This window comes from Hylaeus anthracinus, unplaced genomic scaffold (assembly GCF_026225885.1).
Source record: "Hylaeus anthracinus isolate JK02 unplaced genomic scaffold, UHH_iyHylAnth1.0_haploid 11982, whole genome shotgun sequence".
NCBI lineage: Eukaryota > Metazoa > Arthropoda > Insecta > Hymenoptera > Colletidae > Hylaeus > Hylaeus anthracinus.
The window spans coordinates 2,990,747-3,016,040 of record NW_026534330.1 but is presented as its reverse complement, the minus strand read 5'-3'; the positions used below and the strand labels follow the sequence as shown (position 1 = coordinate 3,016,040).

General features: G+C 43.6%; 2 protein-coding genes across 4 annotated transcripts in view; one reads left to right on the top strand and one right to left on the bottom strand.

Moving 5' to 3' along the window:
- LOC128886201 (dopamine D2-like receptor) overlaps positions 1 to 12,357 on the top strand; it is a 136,169-nt gene extending 123,812 nt beyond the window's left edge. Inside the window, exons 3-9 of one of the 3 annotated variants that reach the window (XM_054140865.1) lie at positions 2,024 to 2,133; positions 3,329 to 3,581; positions 5,283 to 5,383; positions 8,332 to 8,508; positions 10,061 to 10,530; positions 10,725 to 11,029; positions 11,280 to 12,357. In XM_054140865.1, coding sequence (XP_053996840.1) covers positions 2,024 to 2,133; positions 3,329 to 3,581; positions 5,283 to 5,383; positions 8,332 to 8,508; positions 10,061 to 10,530; positions 10,725 to 10,933 — 1,320 coding nt within the window. In that variant the 3' untranslated portion in view covers positions 10,934 to 11,029; positions 11,280 to 12,357. Of the gene's footprint in view, positions 1 to 2,023; positions 2,134 to 3,328; positions 3,582 to 5,282; positions 5,384 to 8,313; positions 8,509 to 10,060; positions 10,531 to 10,724; positions 11,030 to 11,279 lie in introns of all 3 variants that reach the window. The other 2 variants (XM_054140864.1, XM_054140863.1) reach the window with 2 other exon arrangements.
- A 9-nt stretch (positions 12,358 to 12,366) lies between these two features.
- LOC128886225 (mucin-2-like) lies at positions 12,367 to 23,332 on the bottom strand. The gene is made up of 8 exons (XM_054140929.1): positions 23,241 to 23,332; positions 22,559 to 23,159; positions 22,140 to 22,387; positions 21,219 to 21,391; positions 20,124 to 20,779; positions 19,068 to 19,298; positions 18,346 to 18,486; positions 12,367 to 17,054 (listed from the first exon to the last, which is right to left on the bottom strand). Exons 1-8 carry the CDS (start codon positions 23,250 to 23,252, stop codon positions 17,044 to 17,046), a joined length of 2,073 nt encoding a protein of 690 aa, XP_053996904.1. The 5' UTR covers positions 23,253 to 23,332; the 3' UTR covers positions 12,367 to 17,043.
- Positions 23,333 to 25,294: the final 1,962 nt, after the last annotated feature.

Sequence of the window (25,294 nt, the reverse complement as noted above, 5' to 3'; positions counted from 1 at the left end):
TAAAATAATGACTACGCGTGGCGAGCAATTTATTCAACCTTTTTCAATATCCTCTTGCGATCATTTTTAAATTAAAATGGTGTCTGTTTATCAAACGCACGATCTGGCAGTGGATTGAACATTGATGTAGGGATGTACACTCAGGAGTTGATAAACATTTTGTTTTTCACGGTAAATTGCCAATATCTTCCGGGCGTTTCATAAATATCACGCATACACCTGCCTCTTGGAAAACATGCGACCGTTCGTTACTGTCTGTACGTCACGTTCGAAACGTAACTCGCGTATCTCACCGGTCGTATATTAAAGGGCAGAAGGAATACCATTGTATCGTGCGCACGTCGTATATTTCATTCACGTTATGGAGTCATAAAGTATCGATAGGCCGGTCGTGTTGTTCGCCACAGTTCTACGTACTGGAAAGTAAGCGTGCAGCATCTGGGTCGATACAGGCCGATATACAGAGGGGAAACGCAACTTAATACTATTACCTAATGCTATCTGCGAGAATTCGAAGTGCAGGGCCGGTCGATAGCCATAGGACTGAACAGATTTGCGATTTATACCGCGATTCTCTCTCGCGAATGAAACGTTCATCCACTACCGTTTGATTTGAGCTTGTGGGTACACGGATAGAGTGGTAGAAGTAAAAAAATTGCATTGGCAATATCGATGTTACATTGGGAAAACAGAGAATTTACTTGATAACAAACTGAGAATTCGTTACGTAGATAAAACTGAGTTAGTGGATCCGATACTTGATATTGGCGATATGTACGAATAGCGAGCGTAGGTTGTACCGAGATGGGAGGGTGATGGACCATGGATTGTTATGAACAAAATTGTAAAGAAACTTCAATTTTGATTTCAAAGTTCGATTTCCTCCACGTCGAATATCCACGTCCATTTTTTCGTGCCGAATCACAATCTTCTCAATAGTGTTACCTATTACGAAGCGTCCCATGTATCCGCGCCAGATAAAAGAAGCGTTTTACTCCGAATTTCGTATGCAACGAAATACGAACCCCTTAAGAAGTATCCGCAGCACAGAGAGATTCGGCATTAACGATAGTACTTCGGTTACAGTACTTTCGTCAATTCGCGGTCCGAATACCGAGCGATTCAATCGAATCGAGAAAAGCTGCGGTCGACGAGCATCGCGGCAAAGAAACTGGTACCTTTCGGAGAGGTCTAACGGAAAATGGGGACGAGCGTGTACGCGGTCGAGCGATAGGCGCGTTTCGTCCGCAGCTGAATTTCGAAAGCCAAGCACGGTTGTTCCGAATAAATCACGGGTTCGCTCGTTTCAGTCGACTGCAAAGCGCAGGTCCACGGCCGGGGCGGATACGCTCTCGAGAATAAAAAGGCGGATGAAGATGCGGAGGCTTAAAGGGAGGGTAAAAGAAGAAGCGGAGCGGCCGGAATGCAAAAGAGGAAAGATAAAGCTCGCCTTTTGATTCCGACGAAACGCTCTTTGATTCGCAGAGAAAGCTCTTGGAATGCCTTCTCCTGGGCGACAACGATTCTCCAGGAGGCTCGTGGACCGTTTGAAGCCGAAGATACGGCTGGAAATAAGAAGACGATAAATTCACGGGGCGAAATCGAGAAGGGCTCTGGCAACGGCCACTGGAATATTAGGTTCTGCGGAAACTTTTCTATGTTTCTTTTAACCTTTACATTGATAAAATAAATATACGTGTACAATACATAGATTAAATGATATGTTAATTTATTATTCCTCCTGAAGAACAGCGAGAACTTTCTATAGAGCCTGATACTTTGTTTCGTTGTAATAGATAGCGCGTATTATTTCATTACCAACAGCGTGCAGTTGTTTCACCGGCGCACTGGTAATTGCACACCCGTTTCCACGCGTTTCTGGTGATTTGCGTAGAATGCCAGTGCGAATCGGACACCATTAATTTGCGTCGAAACAATAGCTCTCCGATGTAATGAAAGTTAATTCCAGCGCCGTGATTCGGTGGCGAATTTAATCTTCACAGTTCGCCTATTCATTTTCCAGGTAAACGGATCTTGGAGCCTGCCAGGGTTTGTGTGCGATTTTTACATCGCGATGGACGTCACGTGCAGCACCAGTTCCATCTTCAATCTCGTAGCCATCTCCATAGACAGGTGAGGCAAATTAAGTTTAATGTTTGTAATAAAGCTTCTTCTATACTTCAATTTATCGAAATCGACACTGAACCGCAACGGAATATAAATTGCACTGCATTCGCGATACGTGGTATCGCAGAAGAATTTGTAACAGCGATTGCCAAGCAAAGAGAACACCCAAAAATCGACGAAATGCGGTTGACTGATTTAACCAGTTTACGTGACACGGGTAACAAACTCGAAGGTGGGTGAAAAGAACGGGTCGAGGTTGCTTTAGCGACCGCGGAACAAATTTGGCGTCACAATTCTCGGTAAATCAAATTTCCCAACGTCTCGACTTAAACAGCCACGAATAAGTTTGGAATTCAAACCGAACCGATTGGTAGCGCGTTGCTTCCTCTAAAAAATGCTGAACGCTCGCGGACAAGTTTCATGTTTCCGAGGGAGCTGGAGCTGGAAAAACGAAGCAAGCCGGATCGTTTCCTTGAAGTTACGGAAAATTGATAGTATTCATTCGACATCGCGGGGACTGTGTACACTAATATGAATTGCGTTTTCCGTTTTTCTTTTTACTTTTCCTTCCCACGAGTCGCATTGAACGCGGGACCATAAATTCCCAACGTACAAGCTGAAACTAACTTCGCGATACCGTGTCGCTCGTAGTTTGAAGCGGAAACCCGTTCGACCGGAAATGAGTTCGGACGAGTGAGTGATACCGCACTTCCCCGGATCCGCATGTTAAAATATGCAAGCCCCAATGCAGAGAAATGAGGATACTCTATTAAAGACCGTCTCGTTTTTCCTTCGAAACCCACGGAATCTGAATCCTCCCAACGCATTGTACGTCTTCCAGAAATTCTCACGGGTGAGCGTTAATTTAGCGATTCGATTAATCACCATTTCTTTGTGCTTCTTTTACGGCTGGAAATACGTAATCCTTGCGATTAAAAAGGGCGTAGCTGGTTACCGCTTACAAAGCGTGGCTATGAATATTTATTTCTGCTAAACCGTTGCCTCGGTATTTAATTCGCAATTATCCAGAGATGTCAAATTTTTGTTTGCTCTTTTATCAAAGGTTTGAAAAGGAAGTACGACGTTTACCGAGGTTCGTATTAATTCAGGACATAACTTAATCCAACGTCGATTCGAGGTAAAACGACGTCGATCGAGTCAAGGGACACTGTACCATGCGCGAAACTAATTTAAATTGCAGATACATCGCGGTGACCCAACCGATAAAGTACGCCAAGCACAAGAACAATAGAAGAGTTTGGATGACGATACTGTTGGTCTGGGCGATATCGGCCGCGATCGGCAGCCCGATTGTTCTCGGCTTGAATAACACTCCTGACCGAATACCGGACCAATGCCTCTTCTACAATACAGACTTTATCATCTACTCGAGCCTATCCAGCTTCTACATACCCTGCATTATTATGGTGTTCCTCTATTACAACATATTCAAGGTAAGAATTATCGAATATTGTTGGCAGATGCGGAGGGCTTAGAAATCTGTTCACTGGCCCGTACGTGAACATCCCTCTTCGGCCCTCCCACAGATGAAAATAGCCTACTATTTACGGTGCCTCTAGTCATACTAAAATAGTTATCAGTATTGTCTAAAAATCACATTTTCTTTGTCGCGTTTGTATCCAATTAAGGCAATCTGATTCCACGCGGAAAAATCACAGCGATCTTTTTTCTTCCGGGCAACTTGTTAGTTTTTTGCACAAGTAGCTCGATTAACTTTATTGCGGTGTTCTTTTCTGGACGAATTCAACGTCAGGAATACGTGTAAAAAGCGCGCAGTCTCGTATCATCCCTATAACGACGTCATACGTCGAGGGGTAAAATCCCCGAAATTATGCAGATATAATTTTAACGCCAGTTGGAGCAAAGTGTACCACGGATTCGGGATGTTTCGCAATTACGCTGCGGTCGATCGTAAATACGTTTGTTCCGACATTTTACGCTCACCGAGATTCGCACACTGTCCTGTTTACACGGTTTCCTTCGCTATTGCGGTATTAATTCCCAATGACGCAGAATGTCTCGACGCTAGACTGAAGCACACCTTAAAGTACTCCTTAAGCATGGCGTGATAATTACATTCCTCGCTTTACACGTCACGGACGTGAAAGCGCTCGAAGCTTCGCGTAACGTGAAATTGCATACTCGGAGCCATCCGAGCCATCCTTTTATGGGAAAATCCTCTTTCTTACATGCTGCTATCCCGATGTATGAAAAGTTAACGAATCGCATCGTCACGATACCGTTGATCGCGACTCGCCGATCCGAACGTTGACGAAAAATAAAATGAGTGGTTGAATTAGAGGGATGTAGTTTATTGTATCGTTCTGGAATAACTTTGTAATGGAAAGAGTCTGTACCAATTTTGCATTGTTCGTGTATCGATTGTTACTCGTTTGATATTTTTGCCCTTTCTGAATAGTTCTTTGTCGGAAAATATCAATGGTCAGGTTTGTAGTCTCGAAAAAAGCTGTTTGCTGTTTTAGTGTGGAATTGTCCAATTAGCAGTCTACCAACGGAACATTAATGAGATTCTCATGCGAACGACAGCTGCCTCGCACAGCCTGCTGAGGAATTATTCAATCGTTACCAAGATCGTTCGTAAATTTTGATCATATCCCGTCGCCTTGTGCCGTAGTCGTAAAAGCATCGTCGCGTGGTTTAATGTCGGGAGAGGAACGATTTCCTTCGACACATCGATGTAGAAGTATGAAATATCTTTCTTTTATATGTAGTCGTAACACGATCACGGAAGGTTGCGTTTCTCATAATGCACCGAGCATCTACAACGGAATTTCCTAATATATCCCGATGCGGAAAATATTTTCCCACGGAAGTGTCGCGATAAATCCCACTGTTACGATATGTGTAGTCGATAATGGTTGGCGGACGGGTTATCCGCCCGCGCGTACCATAGGAAGATTTATTTCACGCGTTCGCCGTCCTCGTTCCCTGATTTATCCTAAAACACCGATTTCAATCTACGAATAAACCATACCGTTAGCCAGAAAACAATCTACTCGGCGCGATCATTTTCGTAATAATCATCGCGTTTAGTAATTCTTTTATGGGCATAGATATGCTTCCCTCGCGCCCTGATTTATACTGAATCAGCATTTTCAATTTAACGTTTCCAGGCGTTGCGGAACAGAGCGAGGAAAGCGAGGGCCAACAGAAAACCGAACCTGGGCGATATAAAACCCGGCAGCATAATCGAGAACATCGCCAATACGCGCAGGTGAGTCGACAGCTTCGCGTCGATTTCGCTGTTCTATTCTTGAATTCACGAGGAATTTTCTAGGCGTTCCTTTAGCATCAGCTCCGGTTAAGGGAGAAAATGAATGGCAATTCTTTCACCGAGTTTCGAAAATCCGCGAGAAATTATAGTCACTCCGTGCCAGCGTAAAGATCCCTGGCGTCTTTTATTGCTAGTTCACGCAGAAATATCGATGCAATAAGTAATCCTTTGTTCGAAATTCTGCGAATCGTCCACGAGTTTGTCGACGGAGAACAGTCGAAGCCAATACTTCGTTGATTAAGAAAAGTGCATGCGTCGTTCTCAGGGATGGTCGGCTACGCGATAACGCCCACCTCTGATCGTTCTTTTGCATGACACAGTCTATGGGGAAAAATGCTGTTCCAATGTAAACTTATCGCCAAAAATATCTACTTGTGCTTTAATCGTGCAAGTCGTATATTCAACGCATGTTGCATGATTCCCATGAGAATGAATCCGAAATTCCACGCAAAGAAACCCAATCTCGACTTCCTTTATAGATCCCACAGGGTGGTTCGCGTAGAATAAAATCGCTTGATGCCCGGAGGGTTAAGTGCGGGGAATATATTCGCGAGTGGGTCGCGCGACGTCTTCCTCCACTTCAGCCAAAGACGAACAGTCTTCATTTGGAATGTGTCGCGTACTCGAGTAGAGTACCATTTTTTTCAATTTTCGCTCGTATAACTCTTGCATTCCAACGAGACGATTTCTCACGGAGATTGGCGTTCCCGAGAGATAGAATATGTCGCCAGACGAAGGAAAAAGCTCGCGTGGATAAGAAAGGCACGTAGACGCGAAAGGCTAAGGCGAGGTTAAGCCTCGGGCATCTACGGATAATACGCTTTTCTCGCGAGCAGGCTTCATTTCCGTTGTCCCGAGGTCGGCGCACTTGCCTTGAATAGCCAACTACTTCGCCTTCGATTTAATTGCCGGCTTTTGTGCCCATCTGTTCCCAACTGTCATACGTTTATTCATCGGCGAGCCCTGTTGGATCCTAGAGCCTACCGCTTTTCTTGTAAACCGATATGGAGGCACGTAGACTCGTTTGTCGGTGCAGATGATTTAAAACCCACTCCGCTCTATTTTGGTTTCTTCGAAAATAAGAGAAGGATCACCGAAGCGAATGCGTTCGCGGAACGCAGAGCTGCATCTGGGAAAATAGATCGTTTTCCAATTTACATTATTCTTCCAGTAACTATTTACTTATCAGGACTCCTGATTCCATGTTCTATAGATGTAGTCTACGTTCGTTTCGATACCCAAGATGAAAAGTCGATTTAATTATTATTTACATTGCGTATTGGAGTGGCGTTGTCGAAAGTGCTTACGAGCGTCGGTAGATGTAATTGATTAATATATTGTAGCGAGGAGAAGTTCGAGAGTGTTTACTTTTTGCGTTGCTCGAAGGGGAAAAGGACTTCCAGATCAGACTCATTGATGCGATCGGATTAAGAAGTTTCTGATCCGCGCGAAAAGTCTGTCGGATCTCAGCGCTATCGCCTGGCACCAGGGATGTTAACAACGACACAACGGTTCTCTAATTATTATTTATAGGTCTTTCCCAGGTCGCCGCAGTTACACAGCACAATGTATAAACACCGTCGATAAATTAGACTTAGATGTTTGTTGCGACGGTCACATTTTGGCTGCACGACCTCGTCTTTTCCCTCGGGTCCGATGTATTCAACATAATCTCGAACTCGCGTCATGCTCCACAAATTCTTCCTCTTCCTATTATTCTCCTGTTCTCCCGTGCCCTGTATCTTCAGCATCAACGTCGGCGCACTAGGCAAACTAAAATCTGATACGTTCACAGTGCATTTCATCCCAACAAAAATTTGTATACAACTGTTGTTTTCCGCCCTAGGTGTTTATACCTCCTATATAATCTACGCACTGTCTCGGGGCAGTGGTCGATCTCGTAAGAAAATCGCCTTACGCAAGACCTCCGTAAACAAAGGCGGTTCGCAAAGTTGTCCCCTGATTCCCAAACAAGACCGCTTCATCCCGCACGAGAATACCCATAAATAGCCCATGGCTGTGTTACGTTCTTAGATAAGGATAATGGTTTCAGATATTAACCCTGTCGGATGTTAAGTTAACGTTGAAATTTCCCGCACCACCGAAACTTCGCCATTTGTTTTCGCTGGCGCGCCGCGCGAAACTTCGGAAAACAAAATTATTAATTGTTTTCACGTGCTTGTATCGAGTATCAACGGCGAGAATTTACGACGGGCAAACTCCAATTTACGACTACGGAGTTCCGAAGAGTTGCGATCTCTAAATGGAACTGCGAATACCGAGGCTCTCGCCTATTCGGCCTGGAACGTCATCGGATACCTGTAATCCGATGACTGGAGCAGGCATGTCTATGGATGTGTTCATATTATCCGGATAATACTACAATCGAGTTTCGCCGATAATTTATACGCACATCTCGCGTTGATTTTACAGGCCACGACTCGAACGTGCATGCGTTATTCGAATTGGTAAACGATGTTCGAACTCCCGGTAACCGGTAACGGATTGATACTGCATATATCAGATTCGAACGAAAAATAAATACGTGGACATTTTTATATAGTATCTTAATTTGTGTTGAACTATATTTTTAATACCTCAGAATATAAATCCATTCACCCCCGCTCCAACTTCCCGTAGGGACGCCACCCACCGAATCGCGAAGATAACTTTCAACGAAGTAGAAGGGTTCCTTTGTCCGTCAGCAAAATTCCGTGCGAACGATCGTCAGACGCAAGCATAATCGCTTTGTGCATGATAAATTAATTTTTCTCCTTTGCCGGATTAACGTCGCCCGTCGTCGAGGAATACTAAAAGCATGCTAAGTGTAGAAGCTTTTTTTTTAGAGGCTTTTGACTAAGATCACGTAGTGGGTATTCTGTGGCAAGGTTTGCGGAGACCGCGCTGGGAGCAGCAGCCCTCGTGGCTCCCGGCATGGAAGAACCGACGAACACCGCGTCTGGGAGCAACGAAGACGAAGACGAGACACCCCTTGATCCCGTCGTGGTCATCTCGAACGACAAGAGCACGGAGTTCTTTTTAGCCACGGTCGTCGAGGAAGCAGCGTAAGAGTCCAATAAACTTCTCGCATTCTACCCGAGACGAACATTCGCGCTAAATCGTTGTTATCTTTCAATTTCGCCCGTTTTCTCGGCACCTTCGGATCCCTGTAAAATTGTTACGTCCGCGATTTAACGAGTACTATTTATATCGGGGACGTACACGGCCAACAAAAGTCGATATCGACGTTAAGGCGGGTCGTTTCGAAGACAATGCGCTTCGACGTGGATGTGAAACTTGAACTCCAACGACTGCCTAGACTTTGTATAGAGAGGAATATATAGGTCTTGTTAGAAGTTTCGTTTCGTGGAAGAATGGATATTTTATTATTTTATTTTCTTCTATGTACAGTCATTCCCATAAGTATTCGTACCCTCTATATCTATTGACGACATTTGTCTAAATTAAATGACAGGTTTGGTGCTTCCTAATAAATGTTTCATTAAAAATATTATGATGAAAAATTCATTTGGAAACATCAAATCTGTCATTTCATTCAGACAAATGTCCTCGATAGAAATAGAAGGTACGAAAACTTATGGAACTGGCTGTATTTTAAAAAATGCGCCATGAACTTATGAACTACAACGAGCAGCTGCCTTGGTGAAATGTTAAGAAAAATTGGTTTTCCGAACACCCCGACTAGTTCTTATAATCGAGCGTTCTATTGCGTACAAGGAAAGTGCCGAAGCGTGCAATTGTTTCCAGAAGGTCGTGAAAAGGACGCGGTATTGAAAAGTTGAGGAGCCATTCCCCCAAACCGCGAAAACTTTCTCGACCAAATGAACTCAAATCGAAACAATGGTGCAAGAACAAAGTCCAAGTCGGTTGAAACCGTTTAGCATTCAGAGTCTTTATGGTACTCAACGGATAAAGGACGAATATTTGATTTCCTTGCTCATTGGACGAAAGAAGTTTTCGGTTTCTTTGGAGGACGAAAGTCGATCTAAAGTTACATCTTAATTGGTTAGATTTGAGAATTAAGATAGCGTCGGTTCTTGTATGTCAGGACTGTATCTCGGTCTGGCATCTTCTGGAATTTCGCGAGCCACCGACTAATTGCAGTTCGCCCTCTATTAAGGAAGATACTCTGGTTAGATTTCACGATTAGCCTCCCGCCGTGTGACATTCTCAAAATGTCAGGTGCTAATCGAACGAATCGCAGGTCGTTCTTTTAATCCGATCCCTGGAACTGTTATTGCAGGAGAGGCACGCCAATTCATTGGCGCGAAGCGTGATCCGCGACCGCACACGATTGAAAAATAAAAGCAGACTCTCGATAAACTAGTTCACTGTGAAATCGATTCGTTTGATTGTCGACAGTCCACTGGTCCAGCAAGTTGGAGTGGTTACTTTATTGATTGAACGCGGAAGATGCAGTTCAAATGATGCTACTCGCGTAACTACATATTTTTCGCTGGGATCACCATACAATCCCTACGAATGTTCGTCTCAGCTTGTCGTCAAAACACTTCAGCTCGCAGGTTCGGAGTCACGTGAACGTGACTGGAAACGCTAAAATCGCTCGCAGGAATGCTACTGATACTCGAATTGCAGTTGTCGTTTCAGTGCAGTGGCTCAAGCGCAGCTGGGAACTCAGAGCGTCAGGAAAGATTCCGGGTACGACGGTGCTGCGAGCAGCATGGTGGTTCAGGACCCACTGGAAGCGAACTCCAGTCCTAGCCCGAATCCACGAGGTACCTCGGCACCGTCCTCTTCCACGTCCTCCTCCCCGCCACCTAGAGGTCCGGCTCCGAGCTCCAGCTCTCAGACCAAGAAGGACGGCGCCGAGACGAACAAGCAGGAACTTAAGAGGCTCAAGAGTACCGGTACCCTTCTACCTCTTCAGCTTGGCCGGACTCCGAGCGTCTTGTCTGGTTCGTCCACCTGTAAGAAGGATAAGAAAAACGCGGCCTCAGGCTCGAGGTTCACGATATACAAGGCTAACAAGGCCAGCAAGAAGAAGAGGGAAAAAAGCTCGGCGAAAAAGGAGCGCAAGGCCACGAAGACGCTGGCCATCGTTCTTGGTACGTCGCATTGATTATCTTTTATCGATGTATCATTTATTCTATTGAGTTCTACTGTCGGTAAACGTAATGAAAGTTACATTATGGAGAAATTGGTATCGATCCTCCGTATTAGAAAAATCCTTCGAAGATTCTGTGAATTTTCTTACTTTTGTTAACGAGCAACGCCACTGTCTCGTTAATAATACTTGCAGGTGTGTTCTTGATCTGTTGGCTACCGTTCTTCACCTGCAACATTATGGACGCGCTTTGCACGAAGCTCGAGGCTACCTGTCAACCGGGCGTCACAGCTTTCATCGTGACCTCTTGGCTGGGATACATGAACAGTTTCGTGAATCCCGTCATCTACACTGTGTTCAATCCCGAATTTCGCAAAGCCTTCCACAAGCTGGTCAGCTTTTAAACGGGCGATTCCGTTCACAATTGCGTTTGTCTTGGAACAGGGAGAATCGACAAGGCACTGGACAATCGAACAGCTCAACATTTGTCCCGGCGAAAGGTACGTAACATACATTTTTCCTCTTCGCACATCACTATTTATTCTTTGGAATTTTTGTGCATGTTCCCGATGAACTGGAATTTTTTTCTTTTCGTCCACGTTCCATATCAAAGTAATCTAAGAATAAAATAACTAGACAATTTTTGCTCACTTTTAAAAATCCAGTATTCTTTCCTAAGCTTCGTAATTAAAGTCATCGTATTATCGAAGAGAGAATTAAATTTCACGCCATCCTCATATTGTCCATCAGAGAATCAGACGACCGGTAATACTCTCTACGCAGGCGCATCCATCCGTCACGCGTCACTGTTCGAGTCCCTGGCGATGTCAAATCAAAGGTAACGTGCGTCAATGTTAAAGCTGAATTACCAAACGAATACTTAGACTAATTAGTCCGATAAAAGGAGCATCACGGTATTAGGCACGCGATAACGTGGATAAAATGTCAAATGGAATAGTCACATGTATTTTTACCATGACACGACTTTTCAATGTTATTTGTCTGGTAAATAATTTTCTGTTAATTGCATCTGTTGATACATTTTCGCCTTCGTCGAAAAACTTCGAGTAGTGTCATCTTCGAAATACATGTACGACGAGAACATCGCCCGAGCGGATTTGTCCGAGGTAGCGAACATGGCGTTAAAACGCAAGGGTGATGGAGCGTGTAATCGACGAGCGAGCACACGTTGTAGATATTATACTTCGTTGGATATTAAATATGCCGTGGCAGTATTACCGTAGCTCGTAAGATATAGCAATATTGTTTGGCTCAAAGCAAAAGAACCGAGGACGCCAGTTCTACGATGAACTGTTCCACGACCTGTACATTCGCGAATGCGATTCACTGTACTTATATCGGGTACCTTGAAGTAGAGAAGGGCTTGACGACATTGTTATTTATAAAATATCGATTAAGTAAAATTTATTTAATCGAAAAAGAATTACGTAGTGTTACATTTATTCGCGCAAACTTCGTCATTTTTCGTTACGTACGTTTTAACCCCAATTTTATAAACAATTTCATTCGATGAGTTATCGACAAACAAAAAGCCTGTCTCTAGTTCGAAGTACCGTCTTCTTCGAAACGATTCTATTGCCATTTCGCCAGTCGAGCCGCCTGCAATCGAAGTGCACGGCAGATCGAAATGCAAGTTTCCTGGGTTCTCGGGTCGCGAAACATGAGCTTTTCGCCAACTTTGCAAATCAACACGGAGACTGAGGGATCGGAAACTGTGTTCTTCGGTCTTTTAGAACCCACCCCCGCGCGGAGAAGGAACAGAAGTTTCACTCGTCGAACACGTCCGATACACTCCGTAACCATTTTAACTTTCAACGCGAAACCGTCCCAGAATAGCGTAGCTCGAGTTACTTATTTCTCGGACCATTTGAATTCAAACTTTTCTCGATATATTCAATTCGAGGAAACTTTTAAGAAGATCCGCTTTATCCCTGTTTTCCTTCAGTGCCGCTTAAGGACAAACACCGCAGTCACGATTTCATAAAATCAATTTTCCCTTTCGTGTTCTTTACTATCCAACCTTGCATAGAAGTGAAACCACTAAACTGATTGACTTGAAGATTCAACGGTATAATGTTCTCGCTGTATGTACAAAATTTCGTTTTAGACAATCTTAAAAAGATCGATGTCTTTTAAAGCAACGTGGAAAGGTGGTGCTTGCTGTCAATCATTTCCGCGTTATGTCGCCGTCGGTTCGAGCCTCGATCAGAATTTATGTACCGCGTATTGCGCGTTAACTGCTTCGAGCGTTCCCGTCCAACACCGAGGAAACGAAAATCGATATACGAGAAAGGCGTCCCCGCTCGTTTTTGCCTGTGCTACGAACAGCGCAGAGGAATTCTCCCGCGAAGATAAACATTGTACGTGCATGACCCGTTCGACGAAGCAGACAACAGGACACGAACGACGCATCGGAAATACCTGTATCGAACGTATCGATACCGTGCAGTGCCGCGCTTCTTGTTCCATCGCCGCGAGGGACCACGAAGTCTCCCACGAGCGAATTTTCAAACATATCAGTAAGAGTACGAGACACGATACCTGTCCGTACATTGGCATCCGAAACGCGTCTACACTGTCACACGTGTACCAGGGCGCGCGAAACGTGGAAGGGAAACGATATTTCTAAACCTTCAAAACAAATAGGACAAACGTACCAATAATAAACGTTATGGAAAATGTAATGTTACATCGTCCATATTAACATCGTATAAGATTCTCGATTTACTGAGAACGATCACGAAGAGTTTGCGTTTTCACGTCTGTGCTTTTTTATGGTCCGATCGTCGCCAAGGAAAGTAAATAAAATGAGACTCGATGGGCTTAACGCTCTTTCTACTTCCCTTTCCCGGCAAAACCAGCAAGATCGTGCAGTCTCTTAGTGCCGAGACAGAGTAAATATAGCCGGGAGGCGTACCGCCCGACTTCTTTGATACGATGAAGTTCCTTTTTCCGTTCGATTCGCTCATACGATACTCGAGACGGATTTCTAGCAAAATAAATACCGAGTCTTTAGCGGATAATGTCTTTGCAGCGGCGAAACTAACTCTGGAGTTTAATAACACGGAAAGTGTCGACCACTGGCGGCTCATTGCCGATTGGTACGTTTACCCTAGTTTGAGCAATTGAACGAACAAGCGTTTCGCGTGACCCGCGCTGTCGCAATAACGTCTACAATCAAAGCTTTTTACTCTGTATGGGTTCTACGAACACGTTCTATCACGTAGTCGTAAGCTTCCAATGTATATTTGTAAATAATCGTAGAGATTAACGAATTATCATTCGAGCCGCAGCGATTGGCGCTAAAGAGATCCTAGGTACACCGCAATTACTAACAAACACTAAAGGTAACGATAGAGAGTGTATCGCTAAACGCTAGGCAGAACAATAGGGAAACTTCTTCTCGATGAATTGTGATAAAGCTACCTTTTACTGAAACTGTGCGTTACGTCGTAGTTCGTTTCGGAGTGAGAGATCCTGATTACTTTCTTTCGCTCTTCGAGGTTTTTTCACACGGAAACGTGGCTGTCAGTGAACGGGTGTTAAATTTGCGTTACACGATGCAGGATCCTTTATAGTTCTATAAAACGTTTATGTGACATTCTCAACCCGTTGAGTATGAAATTATTATCGTTTGAAAATTAATGTTCTCGTTTTTACAGCTCGAAAATCACACGATGTCAAAAGAAATTGTAATACTAGTGAACGTCGTCTAAGTGATACTTGATGGGTTTCGTGAAGAATTATGAAAATCCGTTTAGTTTTGCGCGATAAATCCACTGTCGACCGACTGCAAACTTTATACTTTCGCGGTATTTAACTCTTGTTTCCGAAGAAAGCCCGGTGTAATGGTCGAAACGCTTAACTAATGACGACAATTTGTCATTGCTGCGAAAATTGCTCTTAGAACGAACGTATATACCCGATGTCTACAATTGCCGTACCAATTAGGAGGAACGAAAGACTAGCGAAAAGAAGAATTACTGTCTCATTTATACGCTTCCGCAACGCCGTAAGGAACTTTTCACTCCCGTTATTCCAGCCAGTGACGTTTTAAACGTGCTCCGATTCGCGGTAGATCGCGCCAGGTGCCATTTTACGCTGTCGCGAGATAAAGGAACCAGCCAGAGATTATTAATTGGCGAAGTTCTCGAGCTTCGCCCTCGATCGTTAACGGGGAAGCGAAAGTTCTTAGGGGCAAGGCCGGAAACACGGAAACGATTGTCGAATTTTTTCGCTCGCGAACGAACCTTTGAACCGAAACCAGAAGTATCATATTGCCATTAGCGTCTTCACCCTCCCGTACACCAATCCTTTTTGTTTCATTTCGCCGAAACGCGATAAGAAAATTAATGCGTCTTGCGAAATTGGAGCAACCGAAAACGCGTTTTATCCATTAGTTTATTGCTTCCCCTTTAATTATGTTCTAGAAAAAAGCCACACATGGAAAGCTTTTATTTTATGTCTCTTACCAACCTCCCTGTGTAATATAGGTCAGAAGTCGCGTAAAATCGGCAACTACCCCAGGTCTAGCTGCAAAACGTAATTTAGCCGAAGCGTGCTTCCGCGACGAGCGAAAGTCGACAAAGCCTAGCATTTTACACAGTGCTGATTTGTAGTATTAATTCTAAATCTTCATACAACAATTGTTTTTGTAATTTTAATTACGTATACAAAGTAGGATCCACCGATGCCTACCAATCCATCAGAAAGCCGAAAATTTGTTGTTGTTTATTAATATTTAATTGCAAATGAGTAACTGCCAGCTAACGATTCTTCTCATTTTCGGCGTTAGAAAGTATCGAGAGAAGTTCGTGTTCGAGACAACTTCCAGTGAGGCAATTGTTTCTTAATGTTCGAAGAAGTGTTTCAGAAATTTGCAGATCGATTCGTTGACAATTAATTGAAATATAGTATTTCTTCTCTAAATTTCTGAAAAACTTCTTCGAACATTAAGGAACAATTGTCTCACTGGAAGTTGTCTCAATGCGAACTTCTTTCGATGCTTTTTAACGATGAAAATGAAACTCCTGCGTAAAATCGGTGTATTTTTCTAACCTGGATACGTTCCCTTCTCTGTATATAGATATGTATGTACATGATAAACGTATGCAATGTACCTGTACACTATCTATGGGACGAGTATGGTGTGGCGCTGTACATCTGTGTAAATACATATATATTTAGTCGACGAAGAATGCGAGCGAACATGAATGCCTGCAGGAGGCTCGAGGAAAATTCGCCGGAATTCTGAAACGAACCCCGTATCACGCGAGGTTGGATTCCACCTCTGCGAGACGGGAGAAACAAAGGAGATTCGTGAAACAAATAATTGATCGAAGCGTAACGGCTAAAGTGTCCAGTGGAGAGTGTGTGTCGCTCTGGGTGCGAGAGAACTATGTTTTTCCTATGGATTTCTTAATTATTACTACGAATGGTCTATACAGGGCATAGATGTAAGCGGTGAATCTTTAATTTGCCGAGACTAACGATAAGCGAGATGAAACGAAACAAAGAAACAAAAATGAATGTCTAAAATGCTGTATGTACCGATGGCAATACTAATACATGTTCACACGCGAAACACGGACACGATCATTCAGAGACACGACAAACCGAACACACGGACACTTGTTAAAATTAATAAAATATAGTATAAATTAACGACGACTTTTCATTCTACGTGTCCCGAGTGAAGGTAAGTTTATAGCATAAGTCGTATACATATAATACAATTGCAAAACCATGCTTTCGACCATTGTCAGTATTCCGTTAACCACACAAAGACGCCTTTCCCCATATTTCTCCTCCTTTGTCCTTGCGTCCTGCGAAGTAGGAAGTCTCTAAATATCAGAACTTCAGATTCCCACTCGATGCAATTCACAGTGACGATGGTCATGTTCGAGAACTACAATCCTCGACCGAATCCAATCTGCAACGAAATCGTTTCACATCGACTTTTACGAATACCGCCGAAGCAAAGGGCGCCTTCGGGACTATGTAAGGGACTGAACCCTTGTTCTCGCAGACGTCCTGGATCGTTCACGTGAGGCCATTAACAGGCAAAGAAAAGGTGATGCAGCGATAAAACACGGAAAAGTAACGCGCAAGAAGGTCGACAGCGGAGTTTCTTCGTAATAAGAAAAACATACGGGCCGTTAGACCATTGTAGACTGAAAGAATCGCCGAGACAAAGAACAAACTCAACGATAACGTAGGTAAAACGTCGTGTGTCGGTAGTATTTGTTCGTTAAATGACATTTTCTTCGGCGTAACAACACTTTTGAAAACAACGCTTTATTTCCATGTCGTTGTAAATTATGTTACGTGTACTTATGATTAGATAACACCTACAACTAAATTATAAAACTATGAAACACTTTTCTTTTGTAGCGTTAACCTAGATTATGTTCGACTTTGGCAGTTTGATAAATATATTCCGTACATGGCCAAGTATATTGCAGTCCTTGCGTGCGTTTACCACGAGTACCGATTAAGCCCAACCTGGAAAAAAATCATAAAGAAGTTCTTTTAGTTCGGAGAAGTTATTAATATACAGAAAAATCAATTTCGTCAACGAAAGTTAAAAACTGGAAATCTGTTGCAATTAATATCCTCGTTACGCAGGCGTCTAGCTTTTCTCGGCTCCTTCCGCCGGTACCCAGACACAAACTCCTCGGGTTATAATTAATGTAAATAAGAAACTTGGAGAATGTTAAAAGCGCGTCTCATCCTTCTTGATTTACCTTTTCACTCCGCATTACTAATCCGAGCGTAAAGCAAATGTCTGCATAGTAAACTCGTGTTTTACCCAATACACAAAATGCAGACCAAGCGTCAACGTCGGTTGAATTATTAATTAAATTCCCCCATTAAATGCGAGGAGTGATGCGCAAGTTCATACCAAAATCGAGGTTTGTTAAAATTATCCACCGTTATGAAAGCAAACGCGAATAACGTCCAGATATCCCTTAGAGAAATTAAACGAAAATATAACCGATACCTTCATCCGATGGGAAGTTATAAATAATTGCGTACACAAAGCTACTGAAATTCAATATTTGTCAGTATATTTAAATTATATTTTAAATCGAATGAAAATGTACGTTATTTTACGTTACTTGGCTATCCGGTTATGCCAATATCTGAACAAATTCTGGAAAACCGATAAGATCGGGGAATTTTCGATCGATGCATAATAAATGTGACATTAATGATACACCGTATTCGGATAAGTATACCAGCATGCCGATATAACTGAAAATTCCTTGGGACGAAATCGCGAAACCGTTCCATTAAGGTATGGAAATCTCGCAATCGATGATTCGTCGTTTAAAATTCCTAAGATGTGCACACGCAAACGAGGCCCCGAACAAACAAACTTTCATCGCACGAGTATTTGTATAATATTCCTCATATCGAGGGGGATTTTTCTTCAAAAGCAAACCATCGGGCTCGTGCAAAAAGACTTTCTGATACGCGAATCACCAGAGTTACGCGATGCATAACCCGATATAAAGTCTAAAGCTCGTACACGAAGAGAATCACGAATTGCTTTTAGAAAGTTGAAGACATTCCAACCGCGACAATTTTAACTATTTCAAAAAATGAAATTGCCAAATTAAATTCAACGCCCAATTAAAATTTAGTGTTACTTAGTCAGAATTAGAGGAGGAAGAAAATTTCTTCGGCGCACCTGTGCTACCTTTCCAAAAATTGTTCTCGTTCGGCAAATGCGGTTGTTCCGCAGCCTCTCGAGACCAGTAACGCGCGTAATTACTCGTTGAAAATTTACCTTGGAGAAGCTGGTGTCGCGGTAACTCCGGCATACTTAAGCCCACTTTCGCGATGCCGAGCTCCAGTGGCCGTGGGGCAGGATTACTCGACCGTAAGGCATAATCCATCCCGCCGAAACCGCCCAGCTGCATCTGCAATCCTGCACAGAACCACACGGGTTTCGCGGGTTACATGGTAAAAGCGAAAAGGAACGATTTTAGACACACCTGTCACTAGCGTGCCTAGCGATGGTACTGTCAGAGAAGCACTACAAACTATTCTATTAACGCAAGTGCAACATTACAAAATGGAGAATTTTATTCACCGTCAACTACATCAATGTACATGCCAGAAGGTTCATAGTGAATTTATCAAATCAAATTAATCTCTGAAGGCACACCAGGTGGCGAAGGTCTGTAGGCTATAACCCCTAAAGCCCCATCCTTAGTGCTGACCTGTTAGGTACACATGAATCGCCCAACAATATTACGATTAAAGGTTTCAACCCTTAGCAAGGATCCTCGTCAAAGTCTTAGTTTATCGAGGATTCATAAGGAAAGTGTTGATGCGTTAATTTTTTTAAAAATAGGTAGATATACTCTCCCTTTTTGGCACACACTTTATGTAACTGAGATTCTATAAGGAGCTCGCAACATCGTTCGATATTAGACGCGTGTCATGACGTCTCATCGTTAATAAGCGTCATCGTTAGGCGTGCGTAATCGCGCGCGATCGATATACCTGTGGAGTACGAGAGCGGCTGACTTCTTGTCGCTTCGAATGGCCGCAGCTGGCCAAAATGTTGGAAATTCTGAGCCAAGTTCAAAGTTGGCATGCCTGTGGAAACGCCCGATGAGAGACTGCCAGGTATGCTCGCAGATATGCCGCTGAACCCGCCAGGTAGACTGTTGAATACGTTCGTAGACTGGGTCTCAGAGATGCTCTGGGGCAAGCCGGAGGCTAGCGTCGCACCTAAAACAGGAACGCGCCATTCTGTAGGTGCGACAGACATTTGTACGTTATGGAGCACGCACCTGCCTAACATAAGTGACAAATTAACCCTTCCGAACATAGCTGTAAAATTTCGAGAAAAGTATATTTCACTTTTGCATCTTTAGAATTTTTTTGACATTATGCTCCAAATTTAGAAGTATCTAACTTTACGTTGGTACAAGCACTATTTCGGTCGATACACGTAGACTCCAGTTCAATGGGGCAGCGAGGACTTAGAAACAATGACGAAGGTTCGTATAAAAATGCCAACTTGAAACCGAATCCTTTCCTCTTTCATCGGCGTATAACTTCTCGGATACAGTGTGCGGGCTTTACGTTCCCCGAACTCGAAGCCACGATAAAAAAAAAAGTGGGGAAAATGGAATCGTGGCCCGCATGCGGATGGCTTCGGCGACGATGGAAAGAAATCCATCGGAATTGGAGACACGCGGGAGCCCGGTGACTCGATGGAATTTTGAAAATTATAACCGTGTCGGACCGGAGTGGAAAAGTAAGACCGCCAATAAACTCGACGACGACGTGACCGCGACGTTCGAGCTGCCCGGATATAGAGTTAAAAAGATTAAATTTTTCTCGATATGGTCCCTCGGGGCGCGTTCGTATCTAACGATCGGGGAACGATTTGTTCGGAATTTTATCGGTTCGTTGAAAGCAGATACGGGCAGAATTTTTATACATATAACAAATTTGAAGTCGTGGAATAAAATAACCATGGAATCGATACCGTCGCTATTGCTATATGTTTCATTTTGTTCGTTAGCAACTGTTCGAAAGGAATCATACCTAAAGGGATATCAGAAGACGTCTGCGTGTCTTGAGTCACGAAGGTGGGTACTCTGGGCATCGTGGAAACGTAGTTTATGGACTGGATCGGTCGAGAAACTGTTGACAAAGTTGAGATCGGTATATTTGGCATATGGAGCTTCGGTCTCTCGGCCAACGTGTTGCCCAGCGGAATGTAATTCAGGGTTTCCGGTGAGGAAGATTGTTGGAACGATAAACCACGATTCGACTGAGACTGCAGCAGATAGCTCAACAGAGAGCTCTGCAAGTTATCCTTTAGCGCGTCCTTCGATTCCTGCGGAAGCACGTAGCTCGATACAGGACTCTGAATCTTGTTCAAGCTGTTGTTTAACACGTCTGGAAGCGCGTAGTTCAGCGGTAAATTTTGAATCTTGTTCACGCTGTTGTTCAACACGTCTGAGAGCGCGTAATTCAGCGGTAAATTTTGAATCTTGTTCACGTTGTTGTTCAACACGTCTGGGAGCGCGTAATTCAGCACCGAATTGTGGTCGTTGTTTTTGACAGAAGCTTTCGCCTGCTGCGACAGCAGATAGCTGAGCAAAGACTGCTGGAACTTGTTCTTCAGGCCGTTGGGGACGTAATAAGACGCAGCCGGGGTGAACCTTGACGGTGGGAACTCGACAGGAGTCATCGGCCTGTAAGAAGAATCAAACGACCTCGAAACGCACGGGATTCGTAAATGTGAATACTAATTTAATCATGCGGAGTGTCTTTCGCGAGATCTCCGACCGTTTGGCTGTTCAGCCGTCGGGAAATAACGTTCCCGCTCCGCGAACAGTGGAGAATACTTCAGCGTTGAAATATCTGGGAGTAACTGTTATACCCGGTGCGGTGGCAATCATAGTTCAACCGCAAAACGAGGTAATTCTTCGTGCACGAATAAGTTTGTTTACGAAGTAGCGAAATATTTCATCGAAAATCATTTTCTTCTCGGTTGCATCACAATTGACTCAACGCTAGGTAGAAATACTAAAGACAATTCGAGGACCATCTCTCGAGAACAGCGAAACAACCGAAGAGAAATGGTCGCGATCAGTCGAGCAGGTAAGCAATTTTGACAGTGCCATTACGTACTGTCTTTCGAAGGATATCAACGGCGATTCCGTGGTCATGACAGGCAAGCTGGCCATCGTGGGCATAACTGTCGATGGATGAGCCAGGTTCGAAGATTGCTTCGAGGTGACCGATGCGGCTGGTACCGTGGAAACTGTCGGCGTGGGAGGGTTGGTAGCATCGGAATCAGCCAACTGAAAGCAATTACCAACTTTTATTAGACCCTTTAAGACTCGCGGGTGCTACGTCGCTGGCGTGGGTCCGGTTCGAAAAGTTGTAAAAGGATCGAGGTATCGGGTGATTGAAAGTTCTCGAAAAGACCGTAGGACGGAATTTCCCGTTGATCCCGTTTTATCATCGCGTCAAAGAAACGACGTTAGAAGATCATTGCAACGAGAATTTCCGAATTTGTAATAATACGACAAATATTTTATTTTACACAGGAGGCGGTTTAATCAAATTATGAAACGCGCTGCAATAAAATGTGTCTTAAAACGAGGAATTAAAGCGACAAAGATTCGCCAACGTTGAAAGTGTATGGAAATTTTCCGCGGCATTTGAATCGAGGGAAATGGGACAGATAAAGCTAAGAGTTTTAAGAAGATGATCCCTCAGAGGTAGACCAAACACATCCACCGACCAAGAAACGCTAAAGAAAGTTGGAAATTCCATTGAAGTAATTCCACGATAGAAGAAGAAACAATTTGTAAAGATTCTTGGGATCTTAACCGATGTTCTCGGAATATCTTGAAAAAATCAACTCAATGAGATCGTATTCAAAAATAAAATGTTTGTTCTATCGTGGCGGTGTTTTTCGGTGATGTTTCTCGCATCCCTATGTAAACCGTAGTGGAAGCGTAGGAGAAGATAAAAAGAACAGGGAGACGTGCTAGCAGAGCTGAATGGCAAGGTGTCGACGTGCTAAGAGTGTATTTCGCTCACCGTATCGGATTTCACGCTTGGCATTGTCACCGGTAAAGCCATTTTCGGCTGGGAAGTCACAGACGTATGAAGTCGGGTGATAGTCTCAGCGGTGGTTGAGGTTGAGACAGTAGACTCTTGCAAGGGTTGAGCGGTTGGCGACGCCGACGTCGGTGTTGTCGTCGTAGTAGACGATTCCTCGTTCAATGGTAGAGCGTTCTCGTAGGGTGAAACCGGTGGCATGGAAACGTAACCGAGACCATGGTTTCCTGAAGAGCAAAGTAATCTTTCCTTTGTACGCTGCGCAGAGGTGGTTGTTTCTCACACTTTTCGAACATGTTTTATATTTAAATCGATATATATATATATATAGACAATCGTTTCGATAGTATCAGCAGAATACGATCTAGAATATGTTCTGGGATCTAAAAACCATTTACCGTGCTTCAAATACTCTTGATCCCTACCAAAGGACTCCGGTTGACTATACTTTTGATCTTTGTAAGAGTTGGTCAGCTTGTCGTACGAGTCTGAGTACCGAACATCGTCGCCAAAGGGTTGGGGTTGGTAAGAATACGGCTCGTTCAGTGCCTGGTCACGGAAGGACTGCTCGTTCAGTGCCTGGTCACGGAAGGACTGCTCGTTCCTGATGACTGTGTCTCGATCCCTGTACCGGTGGTCTCTGAACGACGTTCCGTCTATGAAGAACGAAGCCTGTCCCTTTAAGTCTGGCCCGTCTCGATAGGACGAGCTGTCCCCGTAGAACGGTCGACTTCTCGATGACGAATAATCTCTCAGGAACGGCTGATCCCTGAAGGACAGTCGTTCAGGATACGACGAAGTCTCCTGACGATAGTGTCGTTGCCTGTAGGATTGATACGGTTGCGTCTTGAGCGATTGCTCCCGGAATGGCTGATGTTGCTCGTGGAAAGGTGGGTGTTGCCTAGTTCCTTGATAAGGCGGGAAGTCCTCTAAAGGTGACAGGGTCCTCCTTTCATCCTTGTACGCGCTGACAACCACCGTCATCGCGATGATTATCCCCTGGAGGAAGAAATTAATTAGCGATCATTCCGTCGCTGATGGATGATATCACGGTGAACGTTGATTGACGTAACGACTCACCAGTTTCTTCATTTGAATTCCTTCAGACGAGAACTTTCCTCGGCTAGAAGACTGCGAGGTAGATCGTGCTACACGTGAAAATCGTCTGCAGTCGATCGATACCATCGACTTTCTTATATAGTTACTAAACGAATGAAAAAGCGAATCGCGTGTCTCTTCCACGCGCTCTTTTCCCTGGTTCTGTGCGTCTTCCAGATCAGGTACGAAACTGGATCTAGTAAATCACGTATATCCACGCCTTTCTCCTTCTATACGTTCTCCTTCTATACGAGGTTCATTGCCAGACCCGCAAAGGGCGCGATGTGTACTCGATCAGTCAAGACAAACTTGGAACGCAACGCACTACGCAACGTTAACCAAACGTTAGCCCATTAAATTTGTTCATTTCTGAAGATATATGCAAGAAGAAAATATATCTTATTCGTCGTCTCTATGGTACACCAGATCTCAACAGTTTTAGGCTGATTCTTCTCGTAAGAAGAAAAGGCAATTTTAAGCTTCATGAAGATTTATAGTCGACTGCTAAGAATATGTGTCGAATACGGTTACATGATAAAGTACCCATGGAAGGTTTAACAAGTCACCCTTCCGTGTACAACAAGGCTGTCATGTAAATCGATTGAATTGCAACCGATCTCTATTGAAACTGAAAACTTGAGCCATGAAATTTTTCATATTCCTTTCCGGAGGCAATCGATCTTCGATAAACGTCTTAGAGTGAGAGTGTTAGGGAACGTGTGATATACGGGTGTCTTAAGGTTTCCGCCAGGAACCACGGCGGGTGCTCGAGTGCACGCTGTTCGACTTTCAAGAAGGCAATAGCGAGGATAATAGGCGGTATACGTCACCTGTGTTACGTACGTTCGACATTACTTTTCGTATAAGATGTAGATAACCGAGGAGTGCAAAGTTCGCACGATCGATAAATACAACCCGCTACGATTGGATCGAATCGAATGCGAAATATCGAAAGCTTGAATATTCGAAATTGTCGGTCTGTGAAATGATTACCGCCGTTTATTTTAATTCCATACGCGATAACGTAACGAAATTAGACAATTTCATTGGAATATTCGGTGCATTCATCGACACTCGGACCCATCAAATTGCAGATCATGTCGATAAGGTAAACCTATCCCATTAATAAACCAACATTTGGATAAACGTATAATTACGAAAGATAGTTGAAAAGAAATAATCGAATATCGTTGTACAAGTGCGGAGGGTCCGATCATTAATTGCGCGTCAAAGCTTCTAATTTTCCGCGTGATTTTGTAATGAAATAATTATTAAACCGCGTATTCGTGTCATTAAAAATTGAATCGATGATTCCATACATTGGCACGTTCGCATGGAGTACGATAATAAAATAAATCAATAGTAAACATTACCTCCGTCGCGACCGAAATTGTTATGAGTTACAGCATGGTCTCGCCAGCGACAGTTTATTATAACGCAATGGCAATGTGTTTTCCCAGTAATCTAATCACAAAACAGATAACAGGGGAATGTAAACACAACGGGAGAAATTTACGTAAACGTCAAGTAGTTTACAAGAATTAGTTTTCCAAATTAAACGTCACGGTGCCTCTAGCAAGAAGATTGTTTAGAATTTAAATATTTGTTACGGAAATCCCATGCTTCTCGGACTATTCATTAAGAGATTATTCGTGTGCGAATCGCGTCAAATGAGGAAAATATTGCGCGATATCAGGATGCATCGTTTGCAAAAATTAAATTACAAGGCACGTCGTAATTCGCCGAGGATGAACGACGCCACGCAAACTAGGCGTCCGAGAAACTCATGCATTCCATTAGTGCTAGCTTCGCAAAGTCCAAATTTGTTAAGATTTTACGCGATACACAGCGAAACAATTTCTCTTATCTTCGACAGCCACGCTCCGACCTTAATTAGCAAATATTGCTGCACAGCATTCGATCGATCTTGACTGTCGAAAAATCGTTGGACCATTTTTCATTCTAAGCAGTGTTGGAGGATTTCAAAGGAGTGGCAATAAATTTCCTCGATATTGGGAATAAATATTCATGGTTGT

Bases quoted from the DNA above. Each gene is read 5' to 3' on its own strand.
- LOC128886225 (XM_054140929.1), bottom strand. The intron at 19,299-20,123 runs GTATGATTCCTT...TTCCTGTTTTAG, and splicing joins GTCTTCTGATATCCCTTTAG to GTGCGACGCTAGCCTCCGGC. The intron at 18,487-19,067 runs GTATATCGATCG...GGTTCTGTGCAG, and splicing joins GCCGCTCTCGTACTCCACAG to GATTGCAGATGCAGCTGGGC.